Source organism: Seriola lalandi, unplaced genomic scaffold (genome assembly GCF_002814215.2).
Source record: "Seriola lalandi dorsalis isolate HSWRI2012SDOR001 ecotype SW California unplaced genomic scaffold, Sedor1 jcf7180002052274, whole genome shotgun sequence".
Taxonomy (NCBI): domain Eukaryota; kingdom Metazoa; phylum Chordata; class Actinopteri; order Carangiformes; family Carangidae; genus Seriola; species Seriola lalandi.
In genome coordinates, this window is record NW_019522827.1 from 3,594,124 (window position 1) to 3,616,703 (window position 22,580).

General features: G+C 40.5%; 1 protein-coding gene across 9 annotated transcripts in view; it reads right to left on the minus strand.

The window, feature by feature from the left end:
• Nucleotides 1-22,580, minus strand: part of LOC111650400 (inositol hexakisphosphate and diphosphoinositol-pentakisphosphate kinase 1-like) — a 52,805-nt gene that overhangs the window by 25,232 nt on the left and 4,993 nt on the right. For 5 of the 9 annotated variants that reach the window (XM_023400295.2, XM_023400294.2, XM_023400292.2 and 2 more), the window contains exons 2-23: nt 19,856-20,439; nt 18,108-18,303; nt 15,883-15,973; nt 15,575-15,660; nt 15,019-15,173; nt 14,661-14,762; nt 14,344-14,505; nt 13,348-13,469; nt 11,750-11,851; nt 11,117-11,203; nt 10,686-10,761; nt 10,182-10,291; nt 9,844-9,867; nt 7,481-7,566; nt 6,673-6,798; nt 4,811-4,855; nt 3,655-3,776; nt 2,440-2,622; nt 2,082-2,223; nt 1,659-1,882; nt 832-959; nt 583-697 (exon numbers count right to left, since the gene is read on the minus strand). In XM_023400295.2, the coding sequence (XP_023256063.1) occupies nt 583-697; nt 832-959; nt 1,659-1,882; nt 2,082-2,223; nt 2,440-2,622; nt 3,655-3,776; nt 4,811-4,855; nt 6,673-6,798; nt 7,481-7,566; nt 9,844-9,867; nt 10,182-10,291; nt 10,686-10,761; nt 11,117-11,203; nt 11,750-11,851; nt 13,348-13,469; nt 14,344-14,505; nt 14,661-14,762; nt 15,019-15,173; nt 15,575-15,660; nt 15,883-15,973; nt 18,108-18,303; nt 19,856-20,044 (2,673 nt within the window). In that variant the 5' untranslated portion in view covers nt 20,045-20,439. The remainder of the gene's footprint in view (nt 1-582; nt 698-831; nt 960-1,658; nt 1,883-2,081; nt 2,224-2,439; nt 2,623-3,654; nt 3,777-4,810; nt 4,856-6,672; nt 6,799-7,480; nt 7,567-9,843; nt 9,868-10,181; nt 10,292-10,685; nt 10,762-11,116; nt 11,204-11,749; nt 11,852-13,347; nt 13,470-14,343; nt 14,506-14,660; nt 14,763-15,018; nt 15,174-15,574; nt 15,661-15,882; nt 15,974-18,107; nt 18,304-19,855; nt 20,440-22,580) is intronic. The other 4 variants (XM_023400296.2, XM_023400293.2, XM_023400289.2 and 1 more) reach the window with 3 other exon arrangements.

Consider the following 22,580-nt stretch of genomic DNA (forward strand, 5'->3'; position numbering starts at 1 on the left):
CCTGACGGCTGGTTTTAAGGCTCAGTTTCTGAATACAGGCTGTGTGCATTTCTCTGTGGACTGAGGCTTTGATACTTTCACTGTATTAATAAAGACATGACAAGGATATCTCACTTTATACAATATGGGACCTTTAAATATACAATTATACTGAATGCAGAACCCTATTGTTGTAATCGCCCTGCTCACTGCTGTAGAAGTGTGTAGGACTGTTACACTTATCAGGAGAGTCGCCTCTGTTAGCAAAAGACAAATAATCACATATTTTGCTTTTAAGAAACTCATCCATAAAAAAAATTGCTAAGAAAAAATAAATCACTCGAGTGGTCCTTCCTTGTCACTAAGTGAAAACTGCAGGCCTCTGATGATAAGTTCCTTATAGCCACCAAACTGACTTCAACTCCAAAAACTGTCTCCATCCTTTACAGATATTCGCCTACTTGCAGTCAGTGCAACGTTGATGTAAACATCAATTTGTAGATCTGCTCTTATTCTGGAAAATTATCATCAGTAGACACAGAAAGAACGGACACCATCAGTCTGGTAAACTGATCTGTCAGAGAGGATAAAAGCAGAGCGTACATCCAGCAGTCCTCCGTAGCGGAAGATGCTGAGCAGGGAGTGAACGTGGCTCTCGCTGGTGAAGTAGAGACGTGTCCGGACGTGACGACCAGGAGACATCACACCCCGAGAATACCTGAACACCAGGGGACAGGAAATGACACAGGATCTCATCAGTCAGTGCGTCACCAGTATTTACTGTAAACATACGCAAACACAGTTGCACGTTAACATGCTTGTTTGTGCTTCAGTGGTGGTTTTTACACTCACAGAGGGTGCAGCTTGTTAACTGCCTCATCCTCATGGGTCCTCTGCAGGTCCAGCTGGATTTTCTTCATCAGAGGAACACAGTATGCCTGAGCAATGTCCAGTTTCTCAGCTTTGCTGATTCCATACTCCTGATGTGAAAGATATAGAGGAAGAAAAGGTCATTTCACTTTCGTTTTAATCTACTTCTCCATGGTAATGAGGAGATTGACCACATCTCAGAAGGCAAGGAAACATGCCGGACTCTCTTCAGCATCACAAGGCGAAGGCAGATTATCAGTGACACATTTATGCCTGGAGGCCTTAATATAAAATTCAACAGCTTTTCTGTGACTTTGCAAAATTATGTTGTAGAACTACCATGACCTAAAAACTTATTCTGTCACTTGATTTTATTCCTTGAGTTTTTTTATACTGTTTTCATGGTGTGTTTAACAGTAATAATCCCATAATAATAAGCATGAAATGCTTATTTGCACAGAAGTGTTCCTTTTTTACTGCTGGATCTTATTACCTTCTTAGCTCAAACATTATAATTTTGCCATAGGGAACATTACAGTTCCTTTCTGTAATATAATTGTTTCATCTCCACCACAATTATCTGCAAAATGCCTCTTGGTACGTTTCTCTAATTTGACCCATTTGTTAAAATCTTTGACTTCAACAGATTCCCAGCTTTGGCTTTCTGGGATATATTCCTATATTACCACACAACTCCATACCACAAAATGATAGATTTCTATACGGTTAAAGCATGCTATTTTCTACACCTTATAAATGACACACTATATTATGTTCTATATTTGGCAGGGCCAGTGTTCTGCTTTAACCTGTGGTATAACTATGTCAGCCAGGGCACGTGACAGTCTGAACAGCTCCAGCGTGTCCTCCAGTCCCAGCGAGGCGTTGTGCTGCGAGTCATATTTGATACAGTCGTATATATCTGGGATCTTGCTGATGTCATAGCGCCCGTTCTTCATGCGGAAGTCTCTCTCTAGTTTGGACCAGCGCTGCAGCATCAGCTCCAACGTCTCGCTGTGGTAAAGCTGCAGGTCTGGAGCAAAGCACCGGATGAGTTGGCGTCAAACTTTCGCAGAGACTTAATGAATGTGTAGTTTCACTTATCACTACGTGGACACATTAGCTTTGTCTGCATCTGTCTGATACAGCAGATCAAAGCAAAGATCTCACAGCTGAATAGTTTCTCTTTTGCAAACCTGAACCTAAACACAGGTACTGGAGGTTCACGCTACCTGCAGACTTGGGGTCCTCCAGTCTCTTTCGGATCTGTGAGGTCAGACTCTGGATGAGGGCGTACACCTTGTCACAGGTCGTGACTGGATTCTCTATGACCTTCATGGAGTTCACCAGTGATGGGCTACCTGTTGGGGCCAACTGGAGCCCAGTGGAAAAAGGACACTGATAAAATGTTCTACATATTCACATTATCTGTGGATAAGGTGAAATATTTCTGAAATGGAGACCTGAGAATCACGTCCAGCTGTTTAACTCACAGAGAATTACTTGCAAACAGGACATTGCACAAGTCATATCTTATCAAATTCAAGTCATTTTAAATTTTCATTTCAGGATCTCACGTTTGACAAATACCTTCTCGTAGTCCTGCGGAGTATACTCCTGATCCTTCTGCATGATTTCATGTAGCCGGGCCTTCACCTTCTGTTGGCAGTCAGTCAGAGAGTCGCTGTCGCTGTCCAGCAGTCCATTCATGTTGGCACTCTTCACCATCTGGACCAGGATCGGTGTCAACTCTCCCTCTAGAGCCAGCAGACCCTGCAGAGAAACCAGAGGACTCTAACTGAAGCTATTGTTGGGCATGTCTGTTTCTATTTAAGCTACAGTCAAGATTAGTTGGGGTTTTTGAAGAAGTATGGGACCTTTACTTTGAGTGACTTCAATTTTCTTGGTGTGGATCTACAGCCTCTTTAAAATCACGTTATTTACTCAGGGAAGCCTGATTTCCTGGTGTTTAATGCTGAAAATACTGTAATTTATTTCTGTCAAATTCTCAAATCAGATTCTATATTCTCTGAAGTGGAGCTGAAATGATCAGGAGATTAATTGTTTACCCAAACAAAATGAAATTATTCAATATCCATTTTAATTATCAAAGATTTGTTTGTAATCTCTCAGAAAAAGTGTCAAACATTTGCTTGTTGTGGCGTCTCAATGTCAAGATTCACTGGATTTCTTTGTCATATAGGTAAGGGGACAATATTTTTGAACTGTTGGTTCGACCAAACAAGTAATTTGAAGACATCCCCCTGGGTTTAGATAAACTGATGGACATTTTTCACAGTTTTCAGACAGTTAACAGATAAAATGATCAATAATCATCAAGTTAATTTATAATGACAACAACCCTTAGTTGCAGGGAAGCTTTCAAGCCGCAGTAGAACACTGTGTACTGCATCTTCAGAAGAACTGCAGCTGAATCCAAAGCAAAACGTCACACACATAATACATGTGTGTGACTCCAATATGCAAAAGATGTGAGGCAGCCAGAACACCTAAAGATATACATGTCTAATATTTTACTTTTTACCTGACTACCTTTGACCAGCATGAACATACTGTAAACCATGGGTGATGGTATAAGCATCCTGCTAACAAAAGGAGCACATATTACAAATACTGGGAATCACAGTATTTCACTTATTTGTCACCAACACATGGTGTAGCAACAAGTGGATCTCAAGCATCTTTATAGAGATTATATCCTCCACGTGTCAAGAGTTCTTACTTAAGTAACATCAGTGAGTTATACATGAGGTACAGTCTCTCAGGTAATAGGGACAGAATTACCTTGGCGAAAGCAGCAGCTGTCATCTGCACTCTGCCTTCGTCAGAGGCGTAGATCTTCAAGTCATGGCGGTAAGTGCTGTGCAGGCGCAGGAGGCCACAGCCTGGAAACCCAGCATAGTCACCTGGAAGATCGTACACAAAGTAGAGCATCACAGTTAACTGGACCTGTTACAGCGCCGAGATACTGTAAAGTAATGTTCACATTTAAAGAAAGGTTTGAGTCGGGGAGGTAGTTGAAAAGAAAAGAGAAACAAAAAAACAACGGTTTGTTGATTGTACCCAAAAGTGCCAAGGATTTCCATTCCATTAAAAATAGGCACACAGGCAACACAGCGCCTGTGCAGGTGCAACATCACTTTCAGTTCAAATGCATCGTCCTCAAAAGATTGTATCAGTTTTTACATGGTTGGCTCACGTAAATGCAAAATTAAATTGTGTGGTTTAAGCTATATATATATAAATGAAGTGAAAGTGAAGTGAACAGATGTTGAGTAAATCCCAAAAATTAATGAGGACAGCTTCCCTGCAGATGAGATCAAACACTTTGGATTACCTACTAGAACAAAGACGATACACGTCTTTTAACATGCGAAATGTACTTAAAGGAGCTACAGGAGGTGGATGCATACCAGCGCTACAGATCAAATCACACTGATGCTTCATGCATATAGTCTACAGCCAATAAGCCTGATGTTTGGGTTACATGCCATATTTGACAAAGGAAGATGTGGTACATGTTGGGGACTTACCCCTGTCCTAGGCTCTGATCCAGGCTAAAACGTACTGACTTTCATCAAACAAACAACAAGAAGTCATGAAAATAAAAGAAATGCAGTAGGATTAGTGTGAGATGATCCGCGTTAGCTTACAACACCAAAACTGCAGTCACTTTAGCTGCATGTGTGTGTACGAGCAGGTGACCAAAACAACATTTGCTGCGGTGGATCAACTCGGGAGCACATCAACGACGACACAAACAATCCACAGCAATCTCAATGTGGGACAAACAGGACTAGTCTCCGGGTGAAATGGAACAAAATCATGTTGAGATGAGGAGGAGGAGGAATCAGAGCACGTTAGTGGACGGAGCGACAAACGCGCAGAATGAGAGAGAAACAGTGGAAGAGCGGTGACATCCAGGAAACCCTTCTCTTACCAAAGTCAATAGGGGACTCACAGCCAAGGGACCGGCGGTTACCGGCTAGTAGTTTACACAGCGCAACAACAGGTAAGAAGAGAAGAGCAGAGTTAATAGACAAAACTTGTGTTGGAGAAAGAGGTATGAAAGCAGTGGCTGGGGTGAGAGAATAGCCTTCTTTTCATACAAAAAGAAGCAGGAAAGAGACAGATTGTATCTAACCACCGATTGTGTTTCCAGTTCGACTTCAGCTGGTTTATCTTTGCAATTCAGGAGCTGGTTTTCATGCAAACGAAGCATTAAGAGGGAAAGCCTGAAAAAGCGTGATCGATAAAAAGCATTGAGGTATTCCTCACTTAAAACCACTGGAGGAGATAGAGTGGAGAAACACCTTTGTGTAACCAGCAGGTTTGTCCAGTTAATCCCTTTATTTCAGTCTGGTTCAAAGGGTCAGGGTAAAGGTGCTGTGTGTGGTAAAGAGAAACTCCACAGTAAATTTTGAATTGAGGAAAAGCAAAGCATAGCTGTCTTTTGCAAACTGAACAATGCCCAGTGTCACAGCTGGGTGTGGGTAGGGAGTCCACTTCCAAATGTGATGTAGTGCTTGTTGCACAATTGTCCGCTGTGAAGTACTGCACTGCGCAAGTTATGGACAACATGTGGCAACAGCTAGATGGCAGCACAAACAGTATTTTCATCCTGGGTGTATTTACTCTTTTAAATATCATTATCTAATGTGATAGATATTTTTACAGTGTCTATTTCAAGGCAACAGTATTGTCAGCCTTTGTCTATTACAGCAAAAATTGAACATTATTTTTTCTTTATATTTGTAGAATTTCTGGTTGGGCTGTTGTATTGGATTCAATTAGATGGTGTGGTTGTGGTGCTTTTGGCCACATCACACAGACTTTATCAGGAGATGAAGGAACTGTTGTGTTTAAACAGAGGAAATTCACTTCTGTCCAGGCAGCACCTTGTTTCCAATTGTTGTTTCCCCAACACTCTGTTTGTCCACAGACTTTGTGCTTTACACAAGAGAAAATATATTTTTTCCCACGAGACTTTGACTTGTACTACACATAGACTGTACACCGTCTGTTATTGTGACTGAACTACCAGAAGCCTCTGCGAGTTTTTGTTCCCACAGAAATCCATCATGGAGAGAAGAAGTGTTATTAAAGAATTTATTTCAACCTGAGATCAGGACCTTTCTTTTTCTGTCAGCAGCAATTCTATAACATCACACCTACTAAATGAATGATACAAAAAAAGACCCAGTGGCTGCGCGAAGCCTTCAAATCTGGCTTGACAACTCTAAAATAGTCCACCCCACCTTCAACCTTCTGTGATTTGCTGTACGTCAGCTACACAGTGTTGACACCGCAGATGGTTGTACTTTCATGAGCAAAGAAAGGTGCATGTTTGAGGACAGTCAAGGCTTTATGACAATCATTTGCTATTTTAACTGTGTTAAAAAGAAATTACCTTTGTGCCTTGGTGGATGTCTGTGTGAGTTTTAGCTTAAAAACGTGTGTGTAAGTTTGTGTGTTTGCTTCCTTCAGGGAATGCGAGCATCTGTACACAAAAGCAGTTCCTATCTTATGGAGCTGTGAGAGCTGAATTTCACACAGGAAAAGTCAGGAGAGGAAAATATCTGAATGTGTTCTACCACTTGTCTCCTATAACATGTTTTTGCATTGAATAGTGTTTTTGAGCAGCTAAACTGTTCTAGAAAAGTTTTCTCCAGGGCAAAGAAACAAAAAAACAAAGAATTTCATACCATGGAAAAAGTTCATTTACATCAGAGCCAAAGAGGAAAGATCCCCTGTGAGTCCTTCAACAGCTTGTGTGTGTGTCTGAGCTTGTCTGATTGGTACCTTGACCTCCAGGATACATGCAGCGAAAGGCCCTGCCCAGCTCCTCAGCCTGAACCCGGCCTGCAGGTGTCAGCTCCCCGCCCCACTTCAACACCAGCAGCAGAGAAGGACCGTCCTTCTTAGAGTCTGGAAAAACAGAAGCAGCAGCAGTCGTCTTATTCCTATCTGTAATCACTAACTTTCAAATGTCTCCAAGCTTTCATCTGGCAAGCTGCACAAGCATGGGTGTCATCTCTGTCCGTTCACTAACACTATTTGAAGACTTAAAGTCACAGAAATTCTTTAATTTCATATCAGTGAACTAAATGTCTTCTTTTTGGGTGCTGGTGAGCAGTGGCTGGATGAATGTGCCTGGGTGCGCAGAGACAAAAGAAGCTGCTTTGCTCCTTCTAACCATCTGTTTCAGCCCCTGTCACCGTTCTGTTGGTAAAATAAACAGCCCCAGGTTTACTGTGTGGTACTTTGATCAAACACAAGTGAAAGACTGCTTCATCAACTAATTTAGAACCTTTCATTTGCTGAAACTGTTTTATTGATTGAAATTTTCCAGGTTGTGTCTTGTTAATGTTTTGCTGTTGATATAAATCAGTTTTACCAGCTGCATCAATAGTTTCACTTCCTCCTCCATCTTATCTTTTCACAATGTTTGCAGAAGGTTGTTCCTGAATATCAAAATACTAAACATTATGAGCTACATGCAATTATTCATAATCATTATTTTATAGAAATAATCACTCTCTCACACACACACACACACACACACACACACACACACACACACACAGATTCTGTGTGAGTTTGTTTGTACCTTCCTCTTCGCTGGAGGCTTTAGGTTGGCCGTTACGCAGGTAGGTCAGCTGGACTTTCCTGTTGATACCTGAGAAATGACCGTACCTGGTGGGGATGAACACACACACAAAGCAGACACAACCAATTTTGATGTGCACACAGACAGACAAACAGACAGTAAAGCACACATAGATACATAGAAAGTATTTATCCCATCTTCAGCTATTTTGTTTAAAATATCAAACACTTCCACTCCAACAAAAGAACAGAACAATGCAACAACTTTTTAAATCTGACACACTGATCATACACACAACCAAGTACCCGTATTAGCAGATGGTTACATGATAATTCATCCACTCAGTAGATACTAAACAGCAAAAAACCAGCAGCTCCAGTGTGATTTCAGTGTGTGTTTGTGCACGTGTGTGTGGGCAGGAGAACATGAGAATAAAGAGAAAATGTTACTCCGAGTGTTTAACTTTTAAAATGGTGCGAGGGGAATAATCAATACCAACACTAATCCTGCTGTGATTCTTAAAAGTCACACACAGAGGCGGAGCCTCCACTCGCCCAACGTGTTGTGCTGTAGTAAGAATTTGACACATGCTGCAGACTAAATGACCACATAGTGTTCTGTAATAGGATAGGCAGCTGAGCGGACGCCTCAAAAAGCCTCATGATGATGGACCCTGAACCAGGATAAATACCTCAGGCAGAGAGCCAGAGAATTAGAGCTGGGACTTACTGCATTAGTATGGTTTGTTTTTATTGGCTGGGCTAATGCCAGTGGTTTACTCCACTGATCTTATCATAGTGATGCATGTAATTTTATTTTGTCTGTTCAGCAGCTCATTAATTACTCACAACCTGTTACAGCTGCTTTACATTTAAGGATGGGGTCTGCAGAGAATGAGGGGGAAAAAAAGGGAGAGCAGTCAGTTACAGGCTGTGAAGCCTCTGAGATGTACGTGCCTGTAGAAAGACGTTTTGAGGGTGGTGGTGTGGGGGGGTTTGGGGGTGTGTGTGTGTGAAGTGAGCTCATATTTTATAGGATAGGGCCGGTGATTTTCTATATTCTTCTTATTGTCAACAAATCTGAAAAACAACAAATCTATTAAAAACACATCAATGAGCCACTTGTTTGCACTGTAGCTTATTTATAAACAGCTTCACAGCGATCAATTTCACAGTCTCTGGAAAGGCAGAGGCCAGTCTGCATGTGGGGTAACGCTTTTCTGTTTACACTGCTTTGCCAGCTTGTTGAGCTGCATATCACATCCTCTTGACTTTGGACTGAAGTCTTTTGAGAAATCTGCAGTGTCTGGGACAAGTGTGAATATACGTCTGAAGCACAAGAATAGAACTGTTCTGAATACTCCAGCTCATACAACAGAGTCATGCTGGGAGGTAGAGACTGATGGCAACAGCTGACTACTCGACTGATAGTGCAGCACTTAGCACCACAAACATAACTACAGGAGACGAGTGGTGCAGCTGCGTTCAGTGCCAACCAAGGCAGATAGATGCTGTAATGAATCTGGAGCCCACACTGCAGGAGCTGCAAGATGGGTGAAGTAATTACATGAAAAGACAGAGAGACTAAATCCACAGAAGAACTGTGGCAGGATCTCTGCAAGCATCCTCACATCCTTAGTTTTGGTGGTTAAACCCTTTGTGTAGGACTGTATATGAGCTGGCAAACACATGCCAAACCAAATATCTCTCACTGAAGTGGATTACTTTTATGTTTTGCTGTAGTTTCAGCCTCACTCACTCTTAATTCTGTAAATCCAGCCTCTTTATTATACCCATTCACTTCATGACATAGACATTTTTTTTTTCTACTCTGGTTTTGAACCTTTTGATATTCTAGGTTTTCCATATTATTCTGTTATCTATGCGAAGAAATGCACCAGCAAATCACCACGATTAGTAGAAATGCTGATGGGAGGCAAGAGGAAGGAAGACATTAGAAGATTTAGAGTCCTGCTGATATGTGGTGAGGATGGCATGCAAGACTAAGTAGCACAGCACACACTGATTTACACACACAGAAACACAGTGAAATCATCACAGACATTTGACTGTGTATGTGTCCAGTGTTAATGGCTACAAAGGAATGGATGTTAATGGAAATGATACACTCAGCGTACAAAACATTACGAATACCTTCCAAACATTATCTCAAATTTCTGATCTTGCACCAAGTACAACTTAACTACCTTCTTCACCCAGTTTATACTGATGTCTGTGTCAGATGGTCTCTGTCAGACAGGGATAAGGCGTTCCTAATGTTTTGTACATACAGTCTAAGAAGACTAGAGAAAAGGAGGGTGGTAAAACCTCATCCTTTAAAATGAGAAGGGAGAGGGTGCGTACTGAGTGTCATTCAAGCTGGATTCCCTTTTGGAGAGAAAGAAGGAGGGATGGTTGGGCAGGAGAAGAGAGGGATAGAGAAGGGAAAGAAAAAATAAAGCAAAGAGTTAGAGACACTAGAGAGGAGGGAGTGAATCACAGTAAACATGTGTGTGGCTGTGAGTATGAGAGGGATGACTGAACCTTGGTGGAGTGTTGAAAGATGAAGCTAGTTTTGCATCGTGAATCACAGATGAGTGGATGAATGATGATGGCAGGAAACAGGAGGATGACGTGGTGTGTGTGTGTGTGTTTGTGTTTGTGTGAGAGAGTGTGTGCATCTGATGTGACGTATCACTCACATCTCCAGGACAGTCTTGAGTTGTTCCAGTTTAGATTTCTTCTCCTCGATCTCACAGTCGTTGTGCTGGCCCAGTTCGTCCAGCAGCAGGCGGGCGATATCCAGCACTTCCTGGACACAAAGAGGCACTTATCCTTAATTTGCCTTTTTATCTTTAATTTCACCATCCAGACTAAACAGACACTGGATCCTCTGCAAATGTCCTGAATGAGTATTATGTGCATGACAAGGCTGACAGTGAAGATAGCAGCTTCAAAAATGTTTTATAATATAGAAGATGATACAGTGACAGGATGACAAGACTCAGACAGCTAAGTCTAAATATTTAGACAACAAGGCAATGATGGTTTATGTTCCATAATAATTACGAAGCCTGGTATTGTATATGTAAACATCACTACATCCTGTCTAAAAAACAGTCATTATTCTTTAAAGGATTCACTCATAATCTACCAAAAACAGAAAGACACAGGCAGGGCAGAGAGTGTGGGGGAAAGAAACTCACCTGTAGCTGTTTTGGCTTCTTTAGCTTTAGCTTCCCTGACTTGTAGCCTCCATACTTCTCAAACAACTCGAAGAATCTGTGAAAGACAGACAGAATAATACAGCAGGGTTGAGGGAGGGTATATGAGGGAAATGTTAAATTATTTCATTAAAAAAAAGTGGGTTAAGACTAATGAGCTGGGAGAAGTCTGGACTGTTTTTATCCCCTTAAATGTGAAGCAGTTTCAACTGGTGACGCAGCTTAAGCAGAAACGTAATGGAGTTTTTTTCTGAGAATAGATTAAATGCAAACTGTCCAAAGCAAACAGAGCCAGTGGGGATGTGTTTTTGCCTTTAGTCCTTCAGTGCTGTGTATGTGACACACTGAATATTTGAAAGCTGTATTAACAGTGAGATGGAGAAACATCTTAATGCTGAATGGAAGATACTCACAGAGGATGTCGGACCTCCATTTTCATCTTTTGCTTTGGTGTGCGGTCTCCATGGCGGATGATGGCAATAACGCAGCGCAGCTCCATCCTGCAGAAATTAGATAAGGGGTTTGGAATGAGATTAAAATGCAACACAAACTCAGGTATTTCACTTTTCACCTCAGCAAACCACCTTTAAGTACTTAAGCAACCCTGAAAAACGCACTGCTCATCATCCAGTGTCACTGACACCAGTGAGAGGGATGAGATTTCAGATTCAGTGAGGACTGAGTGTCTGCGTGCTAGGAGGTCAGTGGGTCAGTGATCTTGAATTTCTCTGTGTTAATGTGTGAGGGCTGTTTCCCCCTGACTTTATTTGTCAAAGGAAAGTTTCTGATGCCTTGGAAATTTACGGTACCAGAACTGGTACTATTTAAGGTATAAAATAACTGATAACCACAGGATTGTTGAAATTAGTGTTAAGTAAATTAATTAGGCGGAAATAATACATTTTAAAATTGATCAAAAACACTTTAACTATAAATCTTTTAAACACATCCAGTACTGTATAAGGTCATATTTCGTATGTTATGTATCATATGCACAGTTGTCTTTTGATCAACATATTTTCCAGAGTTTGTTTATCAGTACGTACATGGTTCCTGAGGTTGTGGGGACGATGGGGATGTCTTCAGCCTCCATGGGGATGGACCAGGGGATGTGCAACTGGGGGGCTAACTCTCTCATCACCATGTTCCTGGGGAAGCAGAGAAAAGCAGGAAGAAGGAATCAGGTTGAAGAGGTCAGTATCACAGAAGGAAAAAATACATACAAAGCAAAAGTAAGCTTTAAAGCTGTGTCTCAGATTTCAACTAAGATGTGTTTTATGCAACCAAAAGAAACCAGACACATTAAGATAATACAAAAAGCTTTGTTCATGTACACGACGCTCCCAAGATGCAGCAGTCTAGATTATACAAACTACAGTAAATCAATTAAAAACTAGTACTTTCATAATATTTGCTTGTTTATAGTGTTCCTCCCCGTTTTGTGCCTTAAAGAAATGAATGAGTTCCTGCCGCCTGAGCATCACACCTTGAGAAATTATGTTCATGCTAGTGTCCGTTATTGGAGGGAAGCTTTCATCTGTCTTTCTATGTGTAAAATTTATGAGTGTGTAGTCATAAAGCTTGAGTTACTTTGCCTGGAAGGAGAGGTGATAAATCAGAAACAAACTAAGATATAAAGCTGACAGCGGCATCTTCTGAGCTGTCTGGAGCTCTGAATCAATAACAACTGACAGCTTCAAGGCAAAACTTACTCTAAAGCTACAGCAAGACTAGAATAAGAATTATTAATATGCAAGATTTAATATAAAAGTTGGAGGATTGGAAAAGGGATTGGATATAAAATGTCATCACTTCATCATTTTATCTTATTCAACATTTGTGTTAAATTGTGTCATAATTAGCAAATGAAGTCAAAACATGTGACCTTGACCTCTGACCACCAAAATCTAATGAGTTCATCTTTGAGTCCAAGTTGGGCTAAAGAGAGTGAGGGGTTGACATGCAGCAAAGAACCCGGGCCACTTGGGTAAGCACTGAGCCTGAGTGGTATGCGCCCAACCAAGTAAACAAGTACTAAGCTAGCTATAGCTGCTAGAAAAGCCGCTAAATAATGCAATACACTAATTAGCATATTCTCGACATCATCGTATCAAATTTGCATTCAGTCTAGCGTCAGCTGGTTTCAGCCCTTTATCTGTTTGCTTCTCTCCTCCTGTTTGTACACACACACACACACACACACACACACACACACAATTTTCATTTGCTGGGCGACACCGGAGACTTTCTTCTACAGAAAGTAGCTATGGTTTGTCCAAAAAGTCGCTCAAAGCCAGTCTAGCCAAAAAGAAGATGCTTCTTCATTAAACACAGAAAAGACTTTTCAAACAGGAAAACATGTGAAAGTAAACTAAAACCAAGCTTTAATTTGTCGTTTCATTATGTTTGTTCCTCGAGGGCTTTGGTCTGGCCTCACGGTAGTGTTCACTTTCATTACACAATAATATGACATGATCTTTACTGACAAGCTGTGCTTATGGTTCAACACAAAACTCCTATTATGTCTGCAATAAACTGTTTTAAATATTATATTTCAATATTACACTCAAAGTAATCAAAGTGTTTCATGCAGTAGAAAAGTTGCAGGTCAGTGTTTAACAGTGTGTGAGATGATGTCACTTACCCCAGGACTTTGGCACAGTCGTCATAGTACTTCATGGAGTTTTTGACGAAGCTGAAACCGTTAACGTCACAGACGAAGGAGTGGCCATTGGCTCTGAGCAGATCAAACCCACACACCGTTTGCTAAAAAAATCACACGCACACTGGGTTTAAGTGCTGATACAGACTCATCAGATACTGTGTTTTTACAGTTTGAGACATGACCGTCTGTTTTTAATCAGAATGAGGCAACAACATGACTATAAACACAGAACAGAGAAAACAGACTAAGGATCTGGAGGGATGAGGTCTGGAGCACATGATTATAATCAGAGCTTCTGAATAAGGTGAACATTTTGACATAAACCAGTGAAAAACACAGATGTCCTCAAAACGTCCAATACACAGGGCCTAAATATTCAGAGGTGTGTTGACCATATAAGGACCTTCTGAATAATTGATTTTCTCTGGCTTGTGCTCTGGTCGTCTTTATTTGTTTTTATTGGGAATCCAAGGTGTTTTTTGAATAAACCGAAGCATCAGAGATTTTTTATGTTTGCTGATTGCCGGACTGTTTAAATGTTGGTCACAGCAGTGTGATGTGAATAATTCTGAAGGTAGCAAGGTTCAGGAAAAATGTTTCTAGCTGCTTCCATTCACTAAGTGTATTTATGTTAGGAAATACTGAAGTTTGTAAAACTACTCAATATCAACAGTTTATCCACATGGAGGCTGCTCAACTGTATTTCAGTAACTGGTTTAAAGACACTCTCTCCTGACTAAAATGAGCTAATAGCACAAGATATTACAGTCAGATGCAATGTTTGTGTTTTCTGCACATAAAAAAGGCACCCAGTGGAGTGTTTCCAACACTAATGGCTTGTATGGCAAGCATAAGAGAAGGACCATACACTCATAAATAATGCAGTTTTCAAAAACAACAACAAAAAAACTCAAATGAACTTAATCTCAACCTAATCTATTTTCTTACATTTCCTACATGGTGACTGAAGTTTACCTTGAATGCCAGGCAGACCTTGCGGGCCACCAGCTTCTCCATGGCGGTCAGCATGACGGGGTAGCGGATCTCCTTCCCTTCACTATCCCTCTCTACCTTTCCGTCCAGAGCAGGAGACTTTCGGGCCTCAGCATGGGCGTAGTCTGGACCCACTGTGTAAACCTGAGACGTCCAGAGACACAGAAATTGTCTCAGAGCAGGTGATAATGATATCTATATTTCACTGAGCTGAACTGTATGATTCAGCGTGTCAGTCACTAGTGCATGAATATATTCCAGAAATTAAAAACTTGCATCAATGGCCAAGTGAACAGTACCTTCACATCAGTACCATCTGTGGGCATGAACTCCTCATAGATGTAGGATCCAGTCTTTCGTACGCTGCTCTCTGGGGAGTAAACGCTGCTACGACTCCCTATCTACAGCAGAGAGACCAAGAAAGAGAATTCAAATTATTTGAATTTCACCTCATTACCCAACCTTCACTTGTGCCACTGATGTTTTTTTGCCACTGTCTGATTGCCCAACTACAAATAGTGTATATCATTGTGACCTATTCAAGATGTATCACATCACAGTTTAGAAGTCAGAACAAGGAAGCAGGAGTTCAGGACGTCGATGAAGCTCACACTAAGTATCTGCCAGTGACTGAACCTTTTGTTACTGAGTTTCTACCTTTCTGAAGAGTCTCTGGCTGCCTCCTCCAGCAGAGGTTGGGTAATAAATGTAGACATTATGGTCCTCAGCACACACAGGTTTCTCCACGAAGGGTTTAGGGAACACCTCCCCATTCACCTCGACATGGTCCTCCCCCTCCACAAGGTTACACTCTGCATATGGACAAATTTTAGCAGATAAGCCCAAAATATTCCCAAGCAATCAGCAACACTGATGGTACAGACAATGAAAATGCACAAATAAGTTTACATTTTCATCTAGTAAGATTCACTATCTACTTTCCAACAGGCACCTGGCCAAAGACGAAATAATAAATAATAAACAACGTTGCCTTTTTTTCAGTATCTACTGCCACAGTTTTGTATTTATAAGAGGATGACATAAAAATAGTGACGAACAAACTCAGTTACTTTGAATGTTGCTTACACTGATTCATAGATTATTTGGTTACTGCGGCTGTGTCTGCTGATATACTATCGTGTTTAGCTTGCCATAAAGAAGAAGAGTTCATCCATAAAAACGTATTAAATATAAAATAAGAACTCTTGCACACCTTCAGGATTGTCGGGATCTCGGTTTAACACAGCATAACGAGGTAGGTCAATGCCCTCTTCTTGTAGGATCCGGTACACTTCCCTCCTGACAAGGAATCATCAGACAACTGTTAAAGAACTGACTTATAAACACTCGATGAAATTGTAAAAAGTACAGGTGGTGTTCAAAACGGACACTGGTGCCCGTCTCAAGGGGCTGATACAACGTGACTAAGAGCGATGTGTAAGACAGCACTAGTGAGGATTGCTTTACTTTCTACAAGTCGTATAGTTTTAGGCTGTGTGCATTTTACTGCTCAGAACGTACCTGTCCTGTATGAAATACTGCATATTGAGGTCGTTGATGAGCAGTGGATTCCTAAGCTGGGCATACTCCACAGCTTTGTCAAGAGGAAAACCTGAAAAAGTGTCACACAAATAGAAAAAAAAAAAAAGTGTATCAGCCCATACAGCATGTTCAACAATCAAAACTCAGCCAACATTTACAAATAACTGAAGTAATAAGGATTTTCATGAACATACGTTACTGCTTTGATATTCTCTGTTGCCTGATTTTTTGGCAAAATAGTGGTTGGGTCCATATCTGGCTCAGTATTTTGGTTGTTTCTTTGAGTTTGCTTCACTACACTAGTTTTTACAGTGTCCTGGCAAGAGTGGTCGAACAGTGGTCTTGATGGTTTGTGTCCTGAGAGGGTTGAGCTGAGGGGTTGAGTGAGCTGATGGTTTTCCATCCCATCAATCTCTAAAGCAGAAATACTTGATGCAAAAGCTATCAAGGTTGGGTTCAGTGTATGCTGTTTGTTGACTACACAGAGGTGATGACTCTAAATGAATATTGCTTCTTTTCCTTTAATGTGCTGGTTGCCATTATTTTGACTAAATACCCGATAGACAGTTTGATCCTGAGGCATTAGAACCTGTCAGTTCTCCTGCAGAGTTTCAACAGGTTTAAACCATATTTTATATCAGGTGTCAGTGAATTTCAGTAGGATTCACTGTGAGCTACAGTAGATAAGTGACCAATGTAGCTCATTTTATGGCAGCACAGCATGTTTGCTATGGTACTCATTTGCATGGTGTCATATCACTCAATGTAACTCTGAACAGAGCCTCAGAGGAACTGTGTATGAGCAGCAGCTGCCATCATGAAGAAGGAATCGGAAAATGTTCCATTAACAGAAAAGTCAAGGAACAGAACTTCTATCTTTACCACTATTTGAACAGGCTTGCAGCGTGTGGGGAAGGTACTTAAATACACTTAGCCAAGTACTGGTAAAGGTATTGACACATATTATATGTCACAAGTGCCTAAAAACAGACAGACAGTCTCAAGGTCACGGCGCTCACTATTCACCATAATCCTCTAGTTAAGAGTGTGTCAAACATCCAGGTCTGTGGGTAATATTCAACATTTTTTTTCTTTCTTTCCAACAATAACAACAAAGGACTTGTGCAATCATTCATGAAATCTCATTCTATTAAAAACAGAATGGAAAAGAGCAATCGCATGTGATCAACTCTGACTCAAATACACAGAGACAGATCAGAGTCAAAGAGTCATTACTTAAATTTAAAGATGCTGTACTGTGGTTTCATCCTTTGCCTTATTTGACCGTTGAACTGCCAGTGATAAAAACATGAACTGGACCTAATGTTTGAGCTGATGCTTAAATGTAAATGTGTGTGCAGTAACGTGTTCATAAGTGTCATTTAAGACAGAGGACATACTTTATACTGTGTGTATATATATATATATATATATATATATATATATATATATATATATATAGAGGTGTATTTCTCTTATTCATCTAGCACTGCCTCTGTAAATCACACATGGTTGGCTGAGGAGTACAATGAATTACCAACCTTAAATAGATATTTCCAGTCCCACAGTTCTCGTTTCCCATTGAGACCTTCCCATAAACTGGTCACTGCCTGACACAAACTCTCCAATATATGGTAGGACTTTTAAGGTATTTATAATTCTCAAGAGGACACAGAGCATTTCATTTATTTAACAGATTTATATGCTGTTACATAAAAATAAAAAAAAGGGGCAATTTAATGTCAATTTAACTTAAATAAATATCAGATGACCATCAGTCTGAGGATAAATTGGTTACTGCAACAGGGAGGCGTTTCACTCATTTCCGTTTCTTTCTGCTAACATAAAATGGAATTTCTAAACAGAAACTTCATGTCAAAGAACAAAGGAGAGGGCATTTATTATTCATTACTGTTACAATATAGGTGGATTTTCATCTCCTCTCCTCATTTTATCTTTAATAACCTTCAGCTCAGCTCTCAAGGGAGATCAGGCACAATTTTTTTTAAAGCAGTGGACCATTTTTTATGACATTCAGGTATTCAGGAGTACAAGAGAGGAGGTTAAACCAATTAAATATTCATCTGCAGGTCATGCAGATATACTCCTCATAACAGGTGGAGCTAGAAAAGCTGCAAAACCCCTGTGAAGAAAACACATTCCCCCTCATGCGAGAGGATGCTCTTAATGAATTTAAGCTTTACCTTTGGAGTGAAAGGAGATGAGGCAGTCGCAGAGCGGCCATTTCTCCACAGGCTCCTCCAGGATCACCTCCTCGGGAAAGATGACCACGTCGATGTAGTCAAACTTACAAAGGCGCTCCAGGATCTGAGTCATGGGCTTGGATTTGGACTTCTTCATCATGGCACATATGCCGACCACAATCTGTCGCTCTGATGGCTGGTGGAGAGGACAGGGAGGATGGAGACATGCCATAAAGGAGACAGAGCAAATGTAATAAAAACAGATCGTGTTCCCCGTGTACATGGGAGAGTAAACACAGCAGGACAGCAGAGTTCAGTGGCTCTCAAACTTTTTCACATGAAGGACCCCTAAACTGACAAAAATTAGACCATGGACCCCCCTTAAATAAGATTTTGTCCCAGGGTCCCTCATCTGATTAGATTTTTGCTTTTATTAATGAACATGATATAAACCCATGTCCAAAATGGTCGTCCCCTTTTGGCTGGGGACCCAAAGGAACCAACTCAAGGAGCCCTGGGGGTCTTGTGTTGTTGTTGTGTTGTTTTTTTTCAATTGAACCGCACAGTCTTTTTTTCTAATGGATGTGTAGGGCAAAAAAATAATCATGTGACCTGCAATTTCAACTGTGGCCACTACACTGTAATCGTGGCACTGACCCTGTGAACTTGGTTAAATCCAAAAGTAAAATGGCCACTGTATGAAAAAAGAAAACCTTCTTAATTTAGGTACATATTTGCCTGCTAATGGTAATGACCTCAGAAACAGTTTGTAATCCACTTTTCAGCGATCAATCAATTTTGCATCTGGTGTGCAATGAGCTGCAGGGCTGCTATCATTGCTACAGACTTTGTTCTTGTTCCGTTATGGTATCACATCTTATGCCAAGATTTGACAGATGATGACAGCTGTGTATTGATTTTTTTAAAATTAATGTCAGATCATTGATTCAGGTATTTACTTTTTGAAACCTGAAAATGTAGCAATTTTTTAATATATATGAAAAGTTCTTACATTATCAGAAGACACTCTTTACCACACGTATTTGATTCACAGCATTACACCAGGTAGTTTTTGTTCATTGGTACTTTCTTTAATGAGAAGGCTTTGCTGTTGTGCCACACAGGGGCTGCAGTGACAGTTAATGTATGAATCAGCTCTCTATGTGCAAACCCTCAGCTACTGTTCGGATACAGAGTCAAAAGGGAGAGTGGAAATCATATCAGCTAGCAGCTAGCACAGCACTACCATGAAGTCCTTTTATAGTTACAGAAGCACACAACAGACCAGAGGCCTTACAGTTGTTTATATGCTGCATTGTTCTCATGCCAACCTTTGTATATTTCTGTCTCTATTTTTTTTTTTCCACTATCCAATTCCAAATAAAACTTTCCTCTTTAAAATTTCCATTTGCCTGTTCACTTCCTATTGCCTAAAAATGACCAGTACTGTAGCTCCCTGTTCTTTTCCAAAATTAACTTGTCTTTTTCCATGGTAAATAGTCACTGGAAAATGTATGACTGATATCTCAAACACTATTATGTGTTAAAAAGGTCGAAAAACAAACTAGTCAAGAAGTACAACTCATTTTACAGAGGGGAAATTAACTTTGAGGTGAAACATTTAGGCAACTATTAACAACCAAAAACAGTCCTTTAATACCTTAAGGTACAAGGTACAGCTCATTATACACCTGTGGACTAGGAAACCTTTGACCATGTGCACACCTGAATTAACACATGTAACTTACCGACTCATCTTCATCATCCTCCATTTCTTCTTCTCGAAACATCTCGTTCTTCATGCCTGCCTCCATTTGACCCATGTCCTGCTCATCATCTTCACAGCCAACCACGAACCGAGGAAAGTCTCTGTCACCCCACCCCTTTCCGTCCTCTACTCCTGATCCAGCTCCTGGTCCTTCGCAGGGCTCGGACATCACAGACCAACACGTAACATGGCTGCTTCAGGTGGCTCCTCCCAGCACAGGGGTCAGATAGCGATTATGGCGGCAAAGCAGGAAGAAACCCTCTCAACTATCGCTGGATGTCTGACTACTGAGAGCCGTGGTGATAAAGTGAAGGGTCTGTTGGCGTTTCTCAGCTGGCTGATAACAGCTACGTGAGGGTACAGTACGTGCTGAGGTAGAAAAGGAGTAGTGGATGTCCTAAGAGGTAAAACAGAGGGAGTGGACTCCACGTGTGTTGAGGTAGACAAGTCCGGATCCTGGTTGTAAAACTCCCTGTGTCAGGACAGAGGAGGTCTGGCTCTGAGAGACAACATGTCCCAGTCTGGAGACTCCACAGTCAACATCTGTACACCATCTTTCTTGCCCTGGTACAAAAAACAAGGAGAAACTGGTTCAGCAACTAGTTTAAAAACAGGTTAACCCTGTTACACAAAAGAGTAAAAGTTGACAAGTTAAACAACAGCTGGCAGTTGCAGAGACAGTTACAGCTGTGTGAACTCACTGGCAGATATCTGAGTATCCACAGTGCTGGTGTAGTGGAGCTACCATTTGCGAAATAAGATTGTACCATCAGCCGTACAATAGAAGACAAGCTTTATTGATTTCTGAGGAAACTGGGTCATTGCAACACTCAAGAGTCAAGAGAAAATGTTACTCAAGTTTTAAATGAAGATAGAAAGAACCCCTGCAATGTTGACGGGGGAAATATTGACAGATGATAGCAGCTTACACATTCATTAATCCATAGTGAGGGTTATTTTTACAGACATGCCAGATATATGCACCACACACACACACACACACACACACTTGGCTGCGTCAAAGAAGTTCTTGCATCTACCTGCTGCAAGACTTTACCAATTTCACCGGCAAAACTTGAACCAATTATCAAAAGCTTTATCATGACAGTGATGAATAAAAAAAACAAAAAAAAAACATGTATTCTTCCTCTCCCATAAATTATGGATTTTTTTTCCATGTGCCATGAAGAAAAACTTCACTAAGGAGTAAAAACTCAGAAGTGCAGCTCTCATCAATCCAACCAGGTCCAAAGTGTGTCTGCCAGCTGTATGTACAGTCAATGGAAGGACACATTCTAATGTGGCTTTGATACCGAAGTTCTAGATCAATGTGATGTCACAGAATTCTAACACAGAATTCTGACATCACACACACACAGAATTCTGACATCTCACACACACACACACCAAACTGTCTTATTATACACAACATCAACCTACTCCACGTTAGCCTGCTGATCACTCAGCACATTTAATTTTCTAAAGAGTCCTTGCTGCTGTTTGATGTTGCCGTGGCGACAGGGCCTGAAGAGTAGCCAGGCTGTGTCTCTATTGTGTACTGTACATTAAAGTAGTTCATGTTACCCTGGTTTGCATTTCACTTTTCAGACGGAGCCACTCATGAAACATCCTTGACGACAGTCTGACTACTGTTTTTTTATCATAATTATTAAATCTTAAAATAAATAACTGCATAATTTCCTCTGGACTTCAGTTGTTTAAGTTGAAATCAAATCTAGAGCTCCAATAATTAGTCGATTCATCTATCAGTCGACAGAAAATTTGGACCGTTGTAAGAACAAAATAAGACATTTGAAGACATCTTAAGGGCTCTGGGGAATTTTAACAAGCATTTTTCAATATTTTTTTTAGATTTTATAAACAAAAACAGTTAATTGATTAATTGAGAAAATGATATGCAGATTAATTGGTAATGAAAATAATTGTTGGCTGCGGACATAATCACACCAAATCAAGAGCCTCTCATTCATTCATTAACTCTCCCTGCCCAGTTAGTAAGGATTCAACACTCTTTGTTTGTCAAGCGTAAGAGTATAAGTCACGAGTATTTAAAATGCACTGAATGCACAAAAACTAGTAGCTCTATAAGTACAATAAAACTAATATTCACTGATAAATGGAGGGAATATCCATGTAGAATTGTCATATTATGAAACATGAACCTCCATTATCTATCTCTTCTAATACCATGATCCCTAGAGACTCAGTTTCCACTGTCTCCCAAGAAAACTCACAGAAATAGGATAAAACATATGCAAGAATAAACTAATCCATAGAGTAACTGTCCGGTTTGTATTAGCTTTTCTATTCCTTGAAACAATTTCCAGAATATATGAAAAATGTCATAAGTGAACGGTTAGCTGTTACATAATCACACACACCAAACCAACAGATGTTAGTGCTTTATTAAAATCAGGAGACCATGGTTGTCTTGACAAAAATCAAGGCGAAATCATTTGTTAAACGGTGAACAGTGGTCAGATTTCACCAAACAGTTGCAACTCCAGTGCATTTATTATAGTGGGTGTTTGTGGTCGCTGCTTATCTGTGACCTGATACCACACAATAAAGAAACAAAGCTGTTACGTCATTCTCTTGTAACTTTGCCAAAGACAGAGAGCGAGGTGTGAAACAAAGCTAAGCTAAAAAGCAGAAGCTTGCTACTTTACGGCAGCGTGTCCACA